The following is a 21,220-nucleotide window of genomic DNA, read 5'->3' on the forward strand; positions in this document are numbered from 1 at the left end:
AAAGACAGCATGCCACTAACAGAGCTCCTAACACATTACTCTATGAAAATCTAGAAAAAAAAAAAAAAAGAAGTATTTTTTTTTCCTTTGGCCATTAGTTAATAGTGCTAAGTCTAGTTTGGTTTGGTCATTCCTGCAGTGCCCCATGAGAATTCTAGATATTTTTGTATTGGCATAGCAAACTCAGCTTTATTTTGGTAAACATTATTAATCCTAGCAAAAATGACACAATATTGAATGAAATGCAGTATTGTCTTAAGTTGTCTTTTTGTGTTTTGCTTCTCTAGCATTTACTTTTTCAAGCTTGTTTACCCAACACAGAGGAAAAAATCGAAGAAAATGGACAGACTTAACATGATATTTTAAGGTAATTGAAGCACAGTGCTAGGAAGGGAGGCTTTATTGATATATAAATCACAAAAATTTTAGTCTAAAAACATGAGACCAGACAACTTGTTCTCAGATGGACTTATATTAAAGCAAGTCTGATATTTCTGGCAAATATCTTGGAAACAGACAGGAAAATGTGGCTTATTATTCTGCCTATGGATGCACTAAAAATTCCAGGACTGGATCCAGGCCTTTGCCAGAACACTTCAGATTTAAACAGTACAGAAAATGCTATTCTCTCTTTACTGGTGCTAACTTTCTGCATCTCTGAAAGGTAAAAATAGTAAAAACAAAAGTAGCTTTTAAATGTTGTATTTAAAAGGTGGTATGGAAATCAAAATGGAAGAAAGTAGCATGAAATTAAGGTGGTTTTATGGCTTGCAGGATAAGCCTGGATTAAATTTAATCACAGGTAACTTTTTTGCACACTTGCAATCAATTGCAGAATTAGCTGTTTGAAAACTGCAATTGCAAAACATGTTTCTCTTTCTATATGCTTTACTATTTTTCAAATTCAAACTGAAGAGTTAACCTACCTGAAAAATACCCAAGTTCATAAAATATGACAGCCACACAGTAACTATAAGCTGTCAAAGCTACATCCCTTTGAAGAAATTCTGCCAGCAATTAGCTCACATCTCTAAAACAGTAACTGATGAAGAAGATACATGAGCAGCCAGCATGAAAGCAGAACTTGGGCAGAGAATTTTCACTATGACCTGTGACAATTGCTGCCGTTTCCCATGTTTTCTAATCAAAATTTCTCTTGCTTGAGACAAGAAAAAAACCCAACTCCCTACACTATACCATGCTGGGACCTGCACCAAAGGAATGTTTGAGCCTTTTATCAATTGTGATAACTTTTGATTTTATAAAACTGCATTAAGGTAACAATTGGTATGCTACAAAAATTGACTGTAAGAACTGCATGAAGAGGAAGTATTCACCCAAGACTAAACTATCTACCACCACATACATACTTTATGGCACCCCTTTGTCAGGTCATCTTTCTCTTAGAATACATTTCTCATTTTAACGTCCCTCTTGTTACCTAGTACTGAAAGATCAGAACACAAGTTTTCAACAAGCAAAATTAAATTAAGTTTTATTTAGCATGGCTATTTTTTATTATTATTTTTAGAATGCCTAATTTAGCACATCTATTTTTTTCATTCTGAATGCTGAGGAGGCCTATAAATGTAAGGAAAAATATGAAGCAATGATAGTACTTATCCTTCTCATTCAGTTTCTGCCTGTAAAGGTAGCACAAAGATGATTCAAGTATTCAGATAGGAGGATCCACTTGGAAAGCTAGACAGTGAGCAGAGAGCACATCAGCTATTGCTTCATGATGACTACATGGAGACATGATTATAATTCTTACCTTGAAATAATGTAACTTGCACCTGCTATAGGGCACACATATGCAGAGGAACTGCTACTCTGAAGTGACTGATATGCTCTCAGATATGTATCTGATACATGCAGTATCATTTTTTTATTCTTGCCAGCTTGTTTCCATGGCCCTATTCTTTCTTATAGTCTACAAATTATCATCTTTAAAATCACTAGCTGTAACAGCAGACTGCTCTCACCCTGAAAAGACAATATTCTACCACTTGAAGTAGGAGGAAGAGGATAACATTAATAGACACAGATCGCACAGAGAATTAGAAACAGAGCTATTCCAGACATTTCAAGTCACCTGCACAACACTTAGGCAGCAATCATATATTTGAATTGGATTTACTCAAATTCATAGGTTTATGAAAAATCCATACTATTTGAAAAAAATACATGAGAGTAAAGTAAAGCAAAAGTGTGAATTAGATTTGTTACAAAACAGCAATGTGACAACAGCAAAACCTGGTATACCATCCCAATCCCATGTTACCAAGCAAAAACAGTCATGCACTAACATTTAATTGGAAAAAAGAAAACCATTTCAAAATTATTTATCAACAGAATCACTAATGAAAAATTTGGCTGGCTCTATATAACCTCTTTAAATTCAAATACAACAAAATTCCTCAAAAGTTTGAAGTGAAGGGATACATTTATTACAGACTAGCATCAGTTTTTAGCTTCTCAGCTTCCCAGTCTGACTCAGAATTGAATATAGTTCAGGAGATATTTTTTGTATTACTTTAGGAGAAAATGAATTTAACAGACATAATGGCAGCAGCACAGACTTATTCAACCTGAATCCAACCCTGGATCACTAACATGCTCATACTAGAATGAGCCTTAGGGAATGAACTGTAAAAATAGTCTACTGGAAGAAAAAACCTAAACTAAATAAAAAACCCCAGGTATTGGCCAGATTAGGATCATTTCAGCCAGGTCATTTAAGCCATACCATCCTAGCTCATGTATTAAGGAAGGTAGAAGACAAAAGGCCAACTATAGTCCAAGGTCCCTATCATGCAGGTATTCCCACAGACCACATATCTGAACAGGAGTAGGTAACGGAAAAAAGGAACAGTGCTGTAATAGCCAGTAGTGCTTCTTTTGTACAGACTTCTTCCTGAAAATCATAAAAAATGTGTTTGTAGTTGTAACTGCAAAAAAACTGTAGCCATGGCAAACTAGAGAGCCAAATCTAAACCTCAAATTTGCCCATGATATCTGTGTTTTAAAGGCATTACAGCATCTTCTTTACCTGCCAACAGAGATGTCGTACTTACATGTTTTTGTGTGAGAATCTGAAGTAGTCATTTCCCTATATTTTTCCTGTCATTTAAATAAGAAAAAACTGCAGCCTTAGGTTCATTGCAAAGAGCATTTCAGAAAAAAACACACTGAAAGAAAATTAATTTGCTAACTTTCCTAACAACTTCTGTGTGGGACCTGACTTGCTTGTGACGGTAAAATACGTCTGAACTACAAACACATAAACAGCCACCCTTTTAGGAATGCTACTTTCTAGGTTGCACTTAGAATTACAGGAAATGAACCAGCTGAACTCCCTGACACTGACAAGTAGGTCAAGTTGAGATAAACCTTGCTCCCCTCAGCTCAGTTTACAGCTCCCTTCAGCTGACGAAACAAACTTCCTGTTGAACATCTCCTCTGCAGAGTCACTGTCAAACTGTCAGCCAAGCTAACAGCCAGAGAGACATGGGGATCTGATAAGGCTATTCTATTTTCCCAGAAATTAAACCAAACAAGAATGTGTTCTGGTCTATTTGAGCTCTTATTTTCTCAGCAAACAGCCTCTAAATCACAAAATACAATAAACATCTTAGGACTGCTTTTTATGCTTTCCATTGCTTATTTATGAAAATATTAATAGTCGTTTAAATGTGTAATAGAGTCCGATAGTACACTTAAGATCAGACAGAACTTACTGGTCCTAACTAATGAAACAAGCTGCACAATAATCAGTGATTCAGATTTCCTTAATCAAGGTAAATATAGATTTGCAATAAACATTGTTAAATGTATATGAGTTTTAAAAAACATGTATAAAAGCTGTAGAGGAGTATGAAGTAACTGGGCAAGCATTATACCTCCTAATGTGATCCTCCCATGAAAAGTTATCCTGTACTAATGCAGGGAGACTTAAGAGAAATAACTGCTCACAAGTAGCTCCATTCTATAACTACAGTGCAACAGACCTGCAGTTTATGAAGCATAACCACTGGCGTTACAAGACGTGTTCTAAGACATCTGAAAGGGAATATTGAGAGTCTAAATTTTTGCCCTCAAAAAACCCTACATTTAGAAAATAAATTAGATTTTAGAAATCTTCCTAAAGCAAGAGAGTTAAAAAATATTTAAACAAAATGAACCAACTCAGAAAATTTAAATCATATTGGAACACAGAAAAAATGTATTCAGTAAGGGTTTCCCTTAAGTCACTTTTCATCTGTGACAGTTGTATGCTCAGCACCAAATAAAAGTTTGCAGAACAATGGCTATATCCTTAAGAGTTTGTGCTGAAACAATTGTTCAGCTTTCAAATATAAACTACTACTCACTTCAGCTTTCTTGAAATGCATACAAATTCCAGTTGCACTTTTTAAAGAAGAAAATAAGACATAAAAATTCACCCTTAGATGTGTAAGGGCAGAAAAGTGCCATCACATCATCTTGCACAATCACTGTCTAGCCAGATTATATTTTTAATTTAACGTTCTTCTGTTAAAAAGCTTGAATTTGATAACTGCATAATGAAGAATTAATGGGGGGTTGTTTGCTTGGGGGTTTTTGTTTGGTGGTTTGTTGTTGTTTTTGTTGGTTTTCTAAAATCTTCATCTGAGCTGTTTCTCTAGAACAATGTTAATAATGCTTACTCTTAATTCTCAGCATTTTTCATCTGAGAAAGCTGTAGTGATCAAATGTTCTGGAAAAACCTTTGACATCTAGCAGTAGGGCTGGATGATGGCACCAAATAAGTCTTTTTTTTTTCTTGCTACTGGAATCAACATCCAATTTAACAGCTGATTGTACCTATCACAAGTTCAAGTCCTTAAAAAGCTATGCCATTTTTCCAAATATACTCTCTCAAAAATATCCTGCATAAGGAGGAAGAACAGGCAAATATGTAGCTCTGCATTCAAAACTGAAATTCATATGCAATAAAAGAGTGGGTTTATTGACTGAAAAGAAGTAAAAACCCTTCTGCACATGCACTTAGGATAACACTTCAACAGAGAAATGTCTATTAAAATGCTACAGAAGAGAGCTGTGACCTGTACTGCATCCTCATTAAGAATTTGGGTTCCGAATTTAAAAACTAAGTATTATATTGATGCTGCCTTTGAACTTCATTGTTACAGTTTTGAATTTATAAGAGTGAGGCTTTAAGTCTATAATTTTCTTTTACAAGAGCATTAAGGCCCTTCTTCCATTATACCACTTTAATTCACTGTATAGGCTGAAAGTCTGCTTCCTTTTGAGCACTAAAGGGAGATCAATGAGGAGAGGACAAAGCCAAGCCATTTTGGTTACAGACAAAAAGTGACACCAAGAGCCACTTGAGTCATCCCAAATTTAAGCTCATAATTTAGCTAAAGGACTGCACTGATAAACCCTGATTTTAGGTAAAAATAACACTGATAAAGGTAAAAGCCACAAACCAATATTACAGCTTACATTTTTTTTCAATTGAGACTATAGTAGTTAATAACATAAACAAGGTTGCTTTCCCTACCATGATTTTATTAATATTTCTCATATTACTACTTGCTTGTTGACCTCCTCATTTATCGGAAAATCAGTCTCCACAGGCAAAATGCTACTAAGAGGTGGAACAAAACTAAATTACTCAGTTGTGCTCAGCTTTTCTAAAACCTCACATTTATGGTTTGCCTTATCCTTCTTCAAATCCTGCTAAGTATTTGCTGATCCAAAAAATAACCTTACAACGTAACACTGTTAGCACTACTTTTTATCCATAGCAGCAATTTCTTGAAAACAGAACTCAGTTTTTTAGAGTATGTGATACTCCTTATGCAAAGGAAATTTGGTTGTGCAAAACAAGCCACATTTCAATCTTTATTTTGGATTATGCTTGAGACAATTAAAAAAAAACAAAACAGGATTTCAGTATTTCCAAGATATAAGAAGTACAAGGAAAGCCTATTATTTTTCCTAGCATTTAATGAAAACTCAGCTTAAAAAGGTGAAACAATACCAAGTAACAGTTCTCCTTAGAGTATTTTCCTATGACTACCACCACATTCTTTAGATTTTCTGCTAAATTCTTTAATACTTTTGTTATTGAACCTTGTTAGATTTTGGCCAAAGGGGCCAATGACCAGGATGGATAATCAGCATAGTGGTAAATGACAAGCCTACTGGGGATGGTTTCCTGTTGCTGTCTCACCCAGACCAGAGCCTCACTAGACAGGACTACAGGGGCCCACAATGAGGTTTGACCTGTGAGACATTTAATGCTTTAAGAGTGTCTCTGTGTGTCTATATACAATAAACATGTATATATAAATGACAATTACAATCTCACTACTATGCTGCATTCTCCCAATGGCAAGCAGAACACAAAGGCTCTGATTTCCCAAAGTAACAAGTGTCTGGATATTCATATAAATATTACAATTTGACTATTGGATAAGGCATCATAAAATCAAAAGTTTTCTGTTGCTACAGTTTCCAAGCCATCTTAACTCCAGTTTAACACTTCTCTTTCTTGCATTTGTGGTCTAGGCAATTTGATCAAATGCCTTTAATTCCTGTAACATACAGTTGGTGACATCTTTTGCAAATAAACCACATCAATGACTTAGCCAGTTCTAGCTTGTGACCAACACAGCACAGATTTTGGGCTCATTATTCAGTTTTGGTACAGATCATGAAGAGAAACAGTATTTTTGGTATTATATTCAATCATACATGCACATATTTTCTTTCTTGTACCTAGTAAGTGCAAAGCATCTTTACCTGACAGAGCATCCTGTGCTTCAAAAAATGTGCTGAGACCTCCTTTGACATAAGCTAGACTCCCTTCATTTTTCTTATTGGCTTGTTTCTTCAAATTCACAACAGCTGTTTTGAGCTGATCAAAGCTGAAAACAAACAAGAAAACCTCAGAGACATTCAAACAATAAGGTCATCTAATAAATAAACAGAACAAGCTACTTGGAAAATAAAGCCACTTACTTTCAGAACAACTACTAGGGGCAAAATAATTGCTAATGAGTGTGCATTTCAATAATGAGACTTGATTCTTAGTCCAAAGACTTCAGTATTTTAGTTTCAACCCCAAATAGAGGGATTCTATCACTTGTGATGGAAGAGATCTTCACTTGTGATGGTCAAGATTCTTCTTCTAACTATCTGTACTATATTAAATAGAATTCACCACACATAGTACACAGTAGATTAACAAGTGAGATGTTACAAGTCTCTTAAATAATGACATTTGTTAAATTCTGCAGCTTTACTCACAATCCTTTCTCACTTTTTTTTCTGAATTCATTCAATATTTTTATGTTGGTTTGGACATACAGTTCAGAATTGAATACAATATTAGTGCAAACAAAAAGAAAAGCTAAACAGATTCAAGCTTCATGAAGGTATGGTTTTTATATGCAATCTGCTGAAATATTTTTGAAAGACACTTCATAAGGCAATATCAATTGCCAACTCACTGCTGTTGGTATGGTAGCTTTCTTTTTTATCTGATTTTCCTAATATTGCTTCATTTTTGCCAGTTTACATTTGATTTCACATCTTTATTTTTTGCAAGCACCTGCAATTAATTGAAAAGCCTTATATTGTGAATAAATCTTCATTATTTGTATATATTTTTTTGGTTGATGATGATTAATACGACCTCAGTAATTATATTGCTTGATTAACTATAAAAACACCACCATGAACAAGCTCAGAAATACAAATATAGCACATTATTTTCATCCCTAAAGTCGTTCTTCTGAGCTGCCAGTCAAAGCTATCTGCCTAATACAAAAAAGAAAAAAATGAAACAAAAAACTGCACTACAACTCTGTGAGGAGAGGGATCAAGGAAGTAGAAAACTAAGACATAAGACAATTCCATCAATATTCTGGCCATTTTAAAATAAGAGTTAGTACAAAAGGACACATTAAGAGAATAAACCACGTTTTAGCCCAGGCAATGAGAAGGCTATCACACCTGCAGGGAGACAAAGCACACTGGTACACTTAAAAGCACTTTTCCTTTTATACTGATGATGTCACAAAATTTTGCCTAATTTTCTGTTTCCATCTGCTGGACAGAAATAACATTACTCATTACCTGGATTGTTCCACTTGGGCACATGTGAAGAACTTACCAGCAGCATTTTCAAAATAATGAAAATCTGTACAGTTCTCCTTTTAAGCACTGTTTCATGTTACCTGATGATCTCACAGCATGTCAAAATAGTTCATTTTTATTTAACAGGATATTGCCAGGATTAAAAGAATTAGTAAAAAGGATGTTATACTGATTTCTTAAAAAGAATATCCTTCAAGGATAAAACAGACATAAGACAACCAATATGTCAGTACACCACACATTTACCATTTCCAATAGCTAAGGTTACATAGAGGACAAGAACTAAACCACTGCTGCATTTCCAGAAAAACAGCACAAATTATATGGGATGATATTTATACAATTCCAGAATATTTTTAAGACTACATATGTTGAATTGGAAAAAAAAAGAAAAGCAACCAAAACAGTTTTTTGCTTCTTTATTTAAACATACTTATAGTTAAATTCAAAACAGAACTGGATTCACCCTACCCTTTGAGCATTTATTCCTCTTGAGTTTTACACTGCTTTTGGACCTTCAACACTAAGATTTGGATTTTATAAACCAATATAAATGCAGTTAATATGCAAAAAACTCCAGATTTCATTTAAAAGTACAAATTAACACTTTTTATGTCATTGGATGGAGGCGATCATTACTTGAAACTGTCGACATGCAAAGACACAAAATGATGGAATTTTTTCAGCAGGATGAAATACTTCAGCTGATACTAGACAAAGTGTTAAAAACCTTTTTTCTCTTCTAAAAGCACCTAACTCATTCAAGCTGTATAGATATTTACACTCTCCTGAGCTTGTGGCTCAGCTCTCACATCTTTCATATAGAAGTGGCCATAGTTGGGCAGAGCACTTCAACTGCAGCTTTAACAATGCCAAGCAGAATAATCTCCATATCTTACCTAAAACATTGCTGCTGATACACCTCAGAAGATGCTTTGCACTAGACAGTCAACTTTTACAAACACTGGATTGTCTTCTATATGACTGCTTTCCAATCCCAGGTGTGTACTCTCCTGCTTGCCTTCCCCACACCCCTTTGAATCTTGAATTCAACTATTTCACAATTACTACAGCCACGGCTGCCACTGGTTATCACATCCCCTGCCTCGCCTGCAAGAATCCTACTCAGAAGAGCAGCACCCTGAAGGCCCACATTCCAGCTGTGTTAGAAGTCATTCCCAGAACTCCTCACAAGCCTCCTGGGATTGCTGCCCCTCCTGTAAATATGAAGGACATTAAAGTCTTCTACAAAAACCGTGGTCTGCTCTCTGGAAAGTTCTCCAAGTTGCTTAAGGAAGATTTTGTTCACTTCCTCATGCCACTGCAATGTCACCCATTCCAGACTCCTGAACAAGATCTCAACCATCCTGCTCCACAACAGGTCCCATACATTTATTCCAGCTGTCATTCACATGAAGGTCAAGTCCATCTCTTCTTTTCTGGGGATCTTCTTCAGGTGGCCTCTTGCTACCTGAGCTAGCCCACTTTATTCCAGTAGTATGTTTGTCTAATTCCATGTGGAGTTCTGTTTCTTACTTTTTTCTCAGACAGCACATGACTGTAAAGGCACTTAAGGTTAGACACTTCAAGCTAGTTTTGTAATTACCTACAGCATTCTTAATGCTGTCATTGAACCCACAGGTAGCACTCTGTCCCTTCATTTTACTGCAGGCTGTTATCACCATCCCCTGATAGTTTGAATTTGAAGTTTTTGACGCCAAAGTGCAAACCTGCTGGCAAAGATGCTCCCACACTCCCACCCCACTTTTTCAAATTAATTCAATTTCTCACTAGCAGTCTTTTTTCTTTAGTCATGGACCCAGCTACAGAAGCAAAAAGTGCTGCTTTTGAAACCAGGGGTATAGCCATCTGTCAATCTACAGGATACATCCCTATTACATGAAGATTTCCCCATCACATATAAATCAAAGGGATACCTAGGCTCCCACATTCTCCACTGTTGTCCCCAGTCTGCAATCACTTGTGATCTGTTCTGCATCTCTCTGGGCAGTGTCACCAGTGCCCATGTGGATGAGCAACAATCTAGAAACAGTCCAAGGGCCAAACATCGAGAAAATTTTTTACAAAGACCTACATCAAAAGCTGTTTACTCTTTATCACTTAATTATCCCGTAATTTTTTTTTAAATAAAAACTTGATGATCCCCAAAGTTATCAGATTCTGACAGACAGAATTAATTTGGAGTAACTCCTCTTAGTTGCTTGATTTCAAAAGGTGCTGTCACCGTACGTGTATGCATTAGGTAATCATGTTCTCTTGCTATTCTGACCCTTTAAAGTACCATCATTTTGAGAGGAAATTTAAGTATTTCTCAAGCAGAGTAAATGGCTGTTTCTTTAAAAACTAAATATCCTCCCAGCCCCAAAACGTCTTCCACTAGTAGGAAACAAAACTAAAACAATTTGTAAAGTTGTATTTCCCTTTAAAATAGCAATCTGAGTATCTAGCTGAAAACAAGAAATGAAGCTCATCTTCTCTATTAAAAATGGCTTCCAGCATTATGTGAAGACATAGCAGATATAAGCTCTGGAATTCAGTTATACATGCAAAAATATATTTATATAATACATTCATGTAAGTACATACTATGAACTGTATTTCTAAATTAAGATTTTAATTGTCAAGATTTTTAAGGGATTTACCTCAAAGATTCTACTTGCTTGTCCAACTTCTGGTACTACAACATTTTCCACAAGTGTTAACTACAACCTAATTGTTACGAACAATTTTAGTAATCTGTTCAGTGCCTATAACCTGAGTCTCTGTTCATGACTTAACACCTGGAGATTCTACTCAAGGCCAGGCTAACTTCTTGATTCATAAAGTTTGAAGAAAGATAGCTTCCATCTGACACTGGGGGTTGTGAATATAAAAAAAAAAAAAAACAACCATCATAAATTAAGTCTGGTTAAAAACAAGGTCTTTCTCAGAAGCAGATTAAGCAAACTGGTTAATTCATGTTTCAGGCCAAGCAGACACACCAGAGACAATTGTGACTGTTTTACACATAAACCACCATTGACACATCTACTGCATAATGAAATACCATCAGTAACTTGCATTTAAAACAATTACTTATATGACAGCAACAAACCTTGTTGTTGAATGATTCTCAATCAGGTACCAGGCAGCAGAAAAGTTTTCACTTGTGAAATCAGCACTCATCCCAGGAAACAGTGACTCTAAATCTTTTTGAGGAAATCTGCCCCTGAAAAATGAATATTCATTTCTTCAGTGAGACATAGCCTTGTAAACAGGCCTTGTACAATTAAAACATTCACAAAAAAACCCAAACTAACAACAAACACCAAATCATTTCCCTATAAGATGGGAACATTAACTTGTAACGCACCTTGAAATTAAATCTGCTATTACACACACATGTAACGTGACTGGGAGAGACTGAAATCTATTCTAAGCAAAACTAATTTTACCATTTTGATTTCACTATTAAACTTAAGACAGAAATTTTGTCTGTACAAAGTGCTTCTACTTAACTTCAAAATGGCAAGACATCAGAACTTTGGCAGCTTGTAAATGATCTCACACAATTATTGTCTATTGATTCCTAAGCAGCAGAAGTAATAGAAACATGAAAGGGAGATACACAGAATATACTTCCATTATATACAAATACTGGAAAAAGTATAATACTGAGTTAAAATAATTCTCTTGCAAAACAGAACACACTGATCTGTTTGTTCACCATACACAAAACACAGGAATACCAGACTTATCTCAAGAGGCAGCCAGCAGGTTCTGTAAGTTTTTATTCAGTCTTACAAATGCATGAAGAAACCATGTGAGCAATTCCTTGTGAAAACAGATTCTCTACAACAGCATTTTTAAAACTATAAGTAGTTTCTAAGATACTCATCCAGAAAATTTATTCCATTTACTTTAAGTCTGCATAATAAAAATATTTAAAGCACTTTTTGATGAAAACATGACAACCTTCATCCCTCAGTCTGGACACACACTCAACACTTGGCCATATTCATTCCACCCTGCACTCAATACATCACCAGGTGCACTCCCTCCTCTCATCTTCACCACCAGCTGCATCCCATCTTCAGAGACTAATTGTGGCAAACAAATTCACTTGTGGTCAGCCCTAAATGGGTCAGTTAGTTGGACTAGATGGACTTATATCCCTTTCAAGCAAAATATTCTCATCTATTCCAAAAATTTACTATTTCATTTTTGGATCACAACATCCAGCTCAAAAGACAATGAAGTCCCTCTCTGATGCTCACAAGTTAGGTGAGCTTTGCTATACAAAGTATACTGTAAGCAAATGAAAATCTGCCATACTTTGCATTTGAGAGCAAACTTGGGTGGGAGTAGCAATACAGAGTCAGTTATAAAGAATTACATTTAACACACAGGGAAAGCCATTTAAATGGACACAAAAGCAGTGATTTGTTAGTTTAAGTTTTTTCTAATCTAAACATGTTTCAAGATAGTTAAAGCTGTTTTTATTACAAAAAGCAAACAGCAGATTAAGTGAAACAAATCTAAAGGCGGGCACATTAAAAAGTACAATTATATAGAGAGGAGTTGTTTCCTGGAAGTTTCTTTTCATACCAAATGTCCATTAGCACCAGCAGGTACAAAGGACCTACGTACATAATGACATGGTACAGAAGTCTTTCATCAGTAGCACCTGATTACAGCAGGGGCATGAAACAATACTTTCTAAAAACCAGAAAAAAAAACCCAAATGAGATTCAGGGAAAAGTGATGACAGATATGAAAAGTAGAGATACGGGGAAAATAGTGTGAGAAACAACTGCAGCAGGAAAAAATGAGGGTCCCAACATTTGCCTGTGTTCAATGAAAAAATGATGATGTTAAAATAAAACTTAAGACAGAAGTAGTGAGATTCAGGATTTTCAATGACCTTAAATTTCATGAATGACAGTAAGCAGAAAATGCTGATGGATGTTAAAAGGAAGTTTCAATTTATTCTTCATTTAAAGACAATTTAAGATACTTTCTTTTACCCTCCAATTAGTCAAAAATGCCCAGTAGGAACATGAACTTGAAGAATAGCACTTCACAAGCGATACACAGTACAACTGTACAAAAAACCATTTATATTTGATCCACACATGGTGACATCTTTGTGGACAGCTGCATTTTTTAATGCTAAAAAACAAAACCAAGAAAACAAATTTGAGTTTTTGGGAGAGATTTAGACATTCTGTGCAAGCACTATTTAAGTGAATGCAATCAATACAGAAGCAGAATTTCGCTCATATTTTCCGAATTTCCATGTATGTTCTCCAAAACCAAAAGAGACAGATATAATACAAAAAGCACACCCACTCAAATATGCCAATACCAAATGCTACTCATAACTGCAGGTTTGTAAGGGATATGCATGACAATTTAAGCTTATGCATGAGCTATACAATTCCTAGGGGGAAAAATGAAACTATTTTTTAATATATACATACATATATATATATGTATATATATATATATATATATGTATGTATGTATAAAGACCAAGATAGACTTGAAATCAATTACTGCAAATGAATCTTGTCTACAGAGGGACACAAATGAAGGAAATTTTTTTCAGTTTGATGCTTGGCTGCCTTGGAAAGTTATTAGGAGGTTATTTTCCAGCAGATGTACTTGTGTAAAACCATAAATTAACAATGCTTTTATCTGTGCAGACATATTTTAGACATAGTCACAACAGACTAGAAACATGAATGGGAATGTGTGAGGTATGTTAACAATATGTTATACTGTATGGTTTAGTACCCCTATTTTTATCGTACATTTTACCAGTAGTTTTCCCACTAACAGATATGCTACAGCTTGCTACACACAGACTTGCTACAGCTGTCTTCAAAACAAAGTGCACACTAAAATGCTCACACTGAAAGCAATTGTATTTCTAGAATGTCTGGCCAGATGCATCTAAAAGGAGACTGACTCCACATACACACAAGTTTGTTTCATTAACTTCCATTAGTAAATTAAGTAAGTCAGGTTTTGTAAGTTTTTTCTCATGAAAACTTGCTTACTGTTTACTTATAAACAAGCCCATATGAGGCTTGAGAAAGTATTTCTGGTTTATTCTTTTCAGTGTTATAGGGTGAAGATGAACCAGTAGCAAAAGTTTAGATTACAATGGCATGCAATTAAACTGTAAATCATTTCTCTGTTGATTTGCTCATTATACAAGAATCACTTCATGAAGAATACTTAATCACTATTTAAAAGTAATCACTGTAAAAGAAACTGAGAACTCCACAAATTGAATCCAGAAAACCTCAGAAAAAGAAGAGTGAAGCTTACCACCCTTGACAACCCCAAGTATTACACTACCTTTACAATTTCAGCCAAGGTACAAATACTGGATTTGTATACTAGTACTTTCTGCTTGGCAGACTATTTTTACCTAGAATAGAACTAGATCTGATACTAGACCTATAGTTAACATTTTAAAATAGTCTTATTTATGCTTCAGCAACAATTTTGAATACAAAAGAAACTGAGAGCTCACATTGTGGTTATATTAATGAGAAGTATAATAAAAATACATTTGGTTACAAGCCACGATACACTTTCACTTCCATCAAACACATGTTGAGTATAGTTAATAGAGTCATACAACATTAGATGTAGTGGTCCTTGCTTCCATGTAAAGGCCATGCACATTTACTTTGGATTCAGAACAGGTGTTCAATTCACTTGTACCCATCAATAGAAGTCCCTCCTTGCACTACTCCAAACTTCAGGTTCTGTATAGACTAATAGCAATAAACCAAATTTAACAGTACAGGACACATGGGCTCTTAAAAATTCTCCTACAGAACTTGTGTCCATACACAGCATTTATGTTCTCCAGAGATTAGTTGGAAATCTCCATGGGTAATCACAGCCTCCAAGCAGTCACAACCAAGTAATAGCAACAGAGTGCAACAGATACTAATTAACAAAGCATGACAATGAACGCAGTTTACTAAGTAGCAATTTTTCTGCAAAATTTGTTTTGCTCCCAGAACTTCAGGATCTTATAGTAATAATTTCAGCATATCTGACAATATTTGCAGATTAAAGGTACATCCCAAAGCAAGATACAGACACCAAAAAGTAACTTGAAGCTCAGTTCCACAGGAGTTTACAAAAGGTCAAAAGGAACAACTTTAAATAAACACAGATTCTGAATAGCAACCAGCATAAACAAGCTCCAGCTAGAGCTGCTGTACACTCTCCCCTCTGTCTGGTACCAGTCAGACTCCTTGAAGCTGGCTTTGTACCAGCTGTACTGTGTTAATAATGCATGCAAAAAGATCAGCGTAAGGGACACTGGTGTAGACTAAACATGACAAATCAGAAGGTGTTAACAAAGGTCTCTCCAACAGCAACAAGGCAAGGGTGTACTCTGGCAATTCCTCCCCAGTAGCATTGGGTTCATTAGAAATACGAAAACAAAGTGGCAACTGTACTTTAGAGCTGGCAGAATGTGGTAAGAGAAATCTACTAAGAGATTATAGGCTGGTAGCTGTAGCTGATGTATCAACCTAACAAGCAGTAAGTGCTACTTTATATTTTGATATCATAAAGCTAGGACTATACTGCAACTCTCTTTTGTAGCTTTCAGAATTTTTTTGTATGCATCTCTGTGATCAAGTTTCCACATGCCCATCACATTCAATGATGAAATTTACTGCATTTCCATACAAGCCATTTAAAAATAAACATCTCAGCCTCCAGAAAGTCTTTTCCTGTCTCGTGGTAGCAAGCTGATGTTTACCATTAGGTGGCAGCGCAAGATCATCTGTTTCTTTCTCCCGAACGAACTGTTTTGGAAGCTGGCGTGGGAAGAGGGAAGCATCTGTATTGAGTGGGTGGATACAGAAGTATGTGGAATGTACTTAGCATGTCAGCCTTTGCTTTCATGTACGAGATGGATCCACCAGAGTGACCTCTGCTACATGCAAAACAACAAACACTACTCAAAAATTTTCTAACCATCACTAGGTCTGACTGATGTTACTGTTTTGCAGAGAATGAATTTTCTTAGCCTGACAGAGTAGTTAGAGGAGTCAGGGAACCCTTAGTTAAACAAGGACTTATCATGCAGGAGGAGGAAGTATGTGGTACATTGGAACAGCAATTCATTCACAAATATCATGTATATCTAAATTTTCCATCAACATATTTAACCGGTGTCTACGAGACATAATGTCTCCCAGAACCATACAAAATTCTGAATGATCTTGTGTTACCAACCTGCTTTTGTAACAGCTCTAAACTGCTAAAACCAATCAAAGTACATTGCTGCTAAGGTCAGAATTTTCACACCAAGTTCCGCATTTCTCATACTGAGACAACTACTCTGCACACTTGTTTTTCTTCCTGCAATCTGTTTAAGATGTCGCCTGCAGAAGCTGGCAACCCAGTGCTTGGACAGGTGTACTCTTTTCTAGATTAAAAACTGGATGGCCATGCCTAGACAGTGGTGGTGAATGGAGTTACCTCCAGGTGTTGGATGGTCACTACTGGGATCCCCCAAGGGTCAGTACTGGAGCCAGTCTGGTTCAGTATCTTTATCAATTATCTGGACAATGAGATCGAGTGTTCTCTAAGTTTGCACATGACAACCAGTTGGGTAGGAGTATTGATCTGTTGGAGGATAGGGAGACTCTGCAGAGGGATCTGGACAGGCTGGATTGATGGGCTGGAGCTAGCTGTATGAGGTTCAACAAGGCTGAATCTTGCTTGTGTCACAACAACCCCAGGCAGCTACAGGCTGGGGGCAGAGTGGCTGTAAAGTTGCCTGGCAGAAAAAAACCAGGGGGTGCTGGCTGACATGAGCCAGTGGGCAAGAAAGCCAAGCGCATCCTGGCCTGTATCAGCACTTGCGTGGCCAGCAGGACCGGGGCAGTGACTGTCCCCCTGTACTCAGCACTGGTGAGGCCACACCTTGAGTGCTGTGTCCAGTTTGGGCCCCTCGACTCAAGAAGATTGAGGTGCTGGAGCACATCCAAAGAAGGGCAACAGGGCTGGTGAGGGGTCTAGAGACTAACTTCTCTGAGATGCTGGTGAGGGAGCTGGGGATGTTTAGCCTGGAGAAAAGGAGGCTCTCTACAGCTCTCTGGGAGGAGGGTGTAGCCAGGCGGGGGATGGCCTCTTCTCCGAGGGAACCAGCAACAGGACAAAAGGACACAGCCTCAGGCTGTGCCAGGTGAGGTTTAGGTTGGACATCAGGAAGAATTTCTTCCTGAAACGATCATCAGACATTGGAATGGGCTGCCCAGGGGAGATGGTAGAGTCACTGCCCCCGGAGGTGTTCAAGAAATGGCTGAACGTGGCACTTCGGGATATGGTTCAGTTGACAAGATGGGGATTGGTCAAAAGCTAGAATCGATGACTTTGAAAATCTTCTTCAACTGTAACAATTCTGTGATTCTATGATTCAATGTTTCTGTAAGGATTCCTGGCTACATCTGCATAACACAACAGCAAGGAATACGCCCTGGTGAGGAAGATGGCACAGACCTGCTCTGAACTGAAAGTGAGCATAAAGGTAGTGATAGGACACGAAACCTTTGTATCAGTCTTTACCCCATACTAAATCTTAAAAACCAGAGTTCAAAGATTAAGTATTTTAAACACTTATTTTCTGTGGGAATTGAATATCTCACAGCATAAGCACAATAGTCACTAAGTTACATCAATGCCAAAAAACTCGTATCTGACTGGATCAGCTCTCTGTTTTAGAAGATGAATGAGCAACTTTTAGGAAGAGAGGAGAACAAACATGTGCAAACACTCTTCTGCAAATACATTTGTGACTTTAAGGATCACCACCACCAAAACACACAGACCAGCAAGTTCATGTTTCATTACAATATAATTGATTTTTTTTATAAGCAAGTAAGATTCTTAGCTACATGATACAGGAACTGCAACTAATATTAGTAAAATGTGAAGAACTTATCAGCCAGCAATTACATGTACTTACTACTTGCTAAACCTGCAGGCTGTGAGATGATGGCCTGAACATTATGTATACACATGGAGTTAAAATATCTTGACTGTGTATGTAACATTTAAAATATCTTGATTATGCAAAAGAACAGCCAGGAGGATGACTGTATATAGATTGTTGCCTTTTTTGCATCCTTGCAAAATCTGAATATGAAAGGACAATTTCAGTGCATATTCTGAGTTATGTTACTCCTACAATATATCTATAGGCAGTATTCTAATTATTACTAGAATGTCAGACCCACTATTACATATTTCCCTTAATTCATAGTTCAAACTTTTTGTTCACCTAAATCTCAGTCACTCCCAATTAAACTCCAATCTTCTATCTACTGAGTCTGAATAATTTTTTTTTGTCTCTGTGCATGCCTAATAATTTAGCAAACTGCTGTACTGAAGCTCTTTTCATTACGCACAAGGGCTTTTTTTCTCTTATTTCAAGGCCTCATTTGCAGCACCTTAAAAGCATCCACCTGAATGGTTCAAAAACTACAATTAATTTTAAAACAGATTTTAATTGGACAAAGTACTATAAAAATGTTTTAAAAAGCCACAAAAAGAACTTTTAAAGCCAAGCATAACCCATATTAAAAAAAAAAAATCAAAACAAAAAAATCCCTCAAAAAAAACCCCTACATCATTCCCATGCTGTAGCTTGTCTTTTCTGTATCATTTGCTAACACCTGATAATCACTTTCTACAGGGAGGGCTTCTTTCTCTTGTAGTCTGTAGTCTAATCACCTTCCTCTGCCTTCTCATCAGTGTGCTCCTATATACTTCATTCCTATTCCATTTTATCACATCTGTTTTTCACTGTTTTTCTCCCTGAGTTTCTCGATTAATGTTTCTTTTGTTTACCACTATTTTCATAATCAACACAAGGCACTCCTTTCCCTTCCTTTTCAGCCATCAGGCTGCAAGGGTTGTAAATCCCAACAAGTCAGACCAATGCCAAATGCTTCAGCTTCAAAATTAAAATACATACCTATTTGCACATGTTTAAAGAAAACCTTCAAAGAAACCAAAGGTATGAATAAAAGAGAGTCCCATAATGTTGCATACACATATCCTTTCTGCATACACAACAGTATTATTAGGATCATATTAGGATGTCTTCTATTTTAAAGCATCCTAACAACTTCTATCACTTCTAGTGACAAATATTCCTGTATCTACTAATGGTTATTGCTAATTTTTTGTGTATTCACTCTTTCTTAGTTTACAATTGCCTTTTTTCACTACCTTGTACAACTTCTCAATATTTACCCATTCCATATGTAAAGTATTTGCAATCGTGAGTTCAGCTAAACTGTATGGTATTAAAGTTTATTTTATAGAAAATAAATCTCACATTGCTCCAATTTATCAAGAAAATTATGGAAGATTTTCCATTGAGAAGGCATTCTTTAATTAAACCCAGAATGTTCATCTATAGTCAGAACTGTGCTGTCAACCCTAGCATGAGGGCAGACCAGGCTTTTCCTCTCTTTCCCCTCAGCACAATGTAACCATTCAATTTCTCCACAAAACTACTTGTTTTATTGCTCAGTGATACATCTCTCAAACTGGTGCTTGCCATAATCTTCCTGCTTCTCCTGCAATGAATCTGGGAGATCAAGAACAATGAACTAGGCTTGATATGCTTGCCCAAAGATCTCCTAATTCCCTCCCTCTACAAAAGATTATTTCCTAGTATCTACATGTTTCTGATTTATTTATTTTCAAACAAAGCTTTAAGTTTCAGTAACACATTTTCTAATGTTTTCAGGAAGAAACATTTTAAATTTGTTCAATAGAAAACCAATAATGTTAAACATCCAAATAGATAATTCTAAATTAAGCAAATCCTAAACTAATGCAGTTTAAGCTTCTATATGGTAATCTTAATCTATCATATGGACAATGTCTTAACTATAAGTAGCAACTCAAGTGAATCAGCTAACAAAGCACTCACTGCTAGTTGCTGTGTAGCACACAGCAACTTGCTGTGTTGCTGGTAAAATGGATTGTTATGATGTTTTTAATTTACAAAAAGGGGAGGGAAAGTGGAAGAGTGACAGAAGTCTTCTAGTAACACATTGGAATGCTATCCATAATATGAAGGTCCACATTTTGTCAGGGTTTGGAAAACTAAGGACCATGAAAGAATTATCTGTTACACCAAAGAAAAAGACTTTAACAGATAAAATTTCCAACCTATTACAAAAAATTGGGTTAGTACTTTGAAAAGAAAGAAAAATATATATTTGAACTAAGAAAGAAATGCACAGCCAGAGGCTGGAAGGTGGTGTGGATCCACTAGAAATTCCATATGGATTTTGGGAAAGTGCAGCTTTCTCATCAGAACAAGGTAACAATGGATACTGCAGATTTTTCCCAATGCACTTCCCCTCATGAACAAGAGTATTCAGCAGATGAGACCTTCGTAATAGTTTAATTTTAAATAGCCTTTTGTTTGGTAGAGCTGGTATCTTGATTGAGAGAAGTATTCCTGATGCTATTTCTAAGAGTTGGGCAGGTTTGAAGAGTGTCCCATTTAAAGACCCCTAATTCCATTTATCATTCACTATAAAGTTACTATTTCAGACAAAAAAGTCATAAATTCCACCACACTTAAGAACTAAAGTAATGAAGACTGTGTGCTGGAAAACAGTATTCGTATTTCAATTAAAGTAAACTAGCTGATGTGGCATAATAAATCACATTTTACAGTGCAATTTTAGCAACAGATAGCAATCTAATATCCTTAAAAGCCCCATGAAACTCAAATGCAACAGTAGGTATTCTGTAACTACAAGTATAAATCTGTAGCCTTAGGTTATTTACCAATCCTCACAATCAAAACATCACTGGGGTTCAATATATCAGTCTTTTGGATTATCTCCAGTTCTAATTGATGATTCAAAATAGAGGATTATGAGGCAGGATACAATGTCCACTAACAACTCGGAGTACCAAATAGAATACTAGCAGCTAATAGATACATGTGTTTTTAAATCCTTCACTGCCCTGCAAACCATTAAAC

General features: G+C 36.2%; 1 protein-coding gene across 1 annotated transcript in view; it reads right to left on the bottom strand.

Moving 5' to 3' along the window:
* Nucleotides 1-21,220, bottom strand: part of EXOC2 (exocyst complex component 2) — a 111,319-nt gene that overhangs the window by 83,430 nt on the left and 6,669 nt on the right. The window contains exons 4-5 of the mRNA XM_041413223.1: nt 11,270-11,383; nt 6,796-6,920 (exon numbers count right to left, since the gene is read on the bottom strand). Coding sequence (XP_041269157.1) covers nt 6,796-6,920; nt 11,270-11,383 — 239 coding nt within the window. The remainder of the gene's footprint in view (nt 1-6,795; nt 6,921-11,269; nt 11,384-21,220) is intronic.

This window comes from Onychostruthus taczanowskii, unplaced genomic scaffold, assembly GCF_017590055.1.
Source record: "Onychostruthus taczanowskii isolate IOZ18803 unplaced genomic scaffold, ASM1759005v1 scaffold40, whole genome shotgun sequence".
NCBI classification, from domain to species: Eukaryota; Metazoa; Chordata; class Aves; order Passeriformes; family Passeridae; genus Onychostruthus; species Onychostruthus taczanowskii.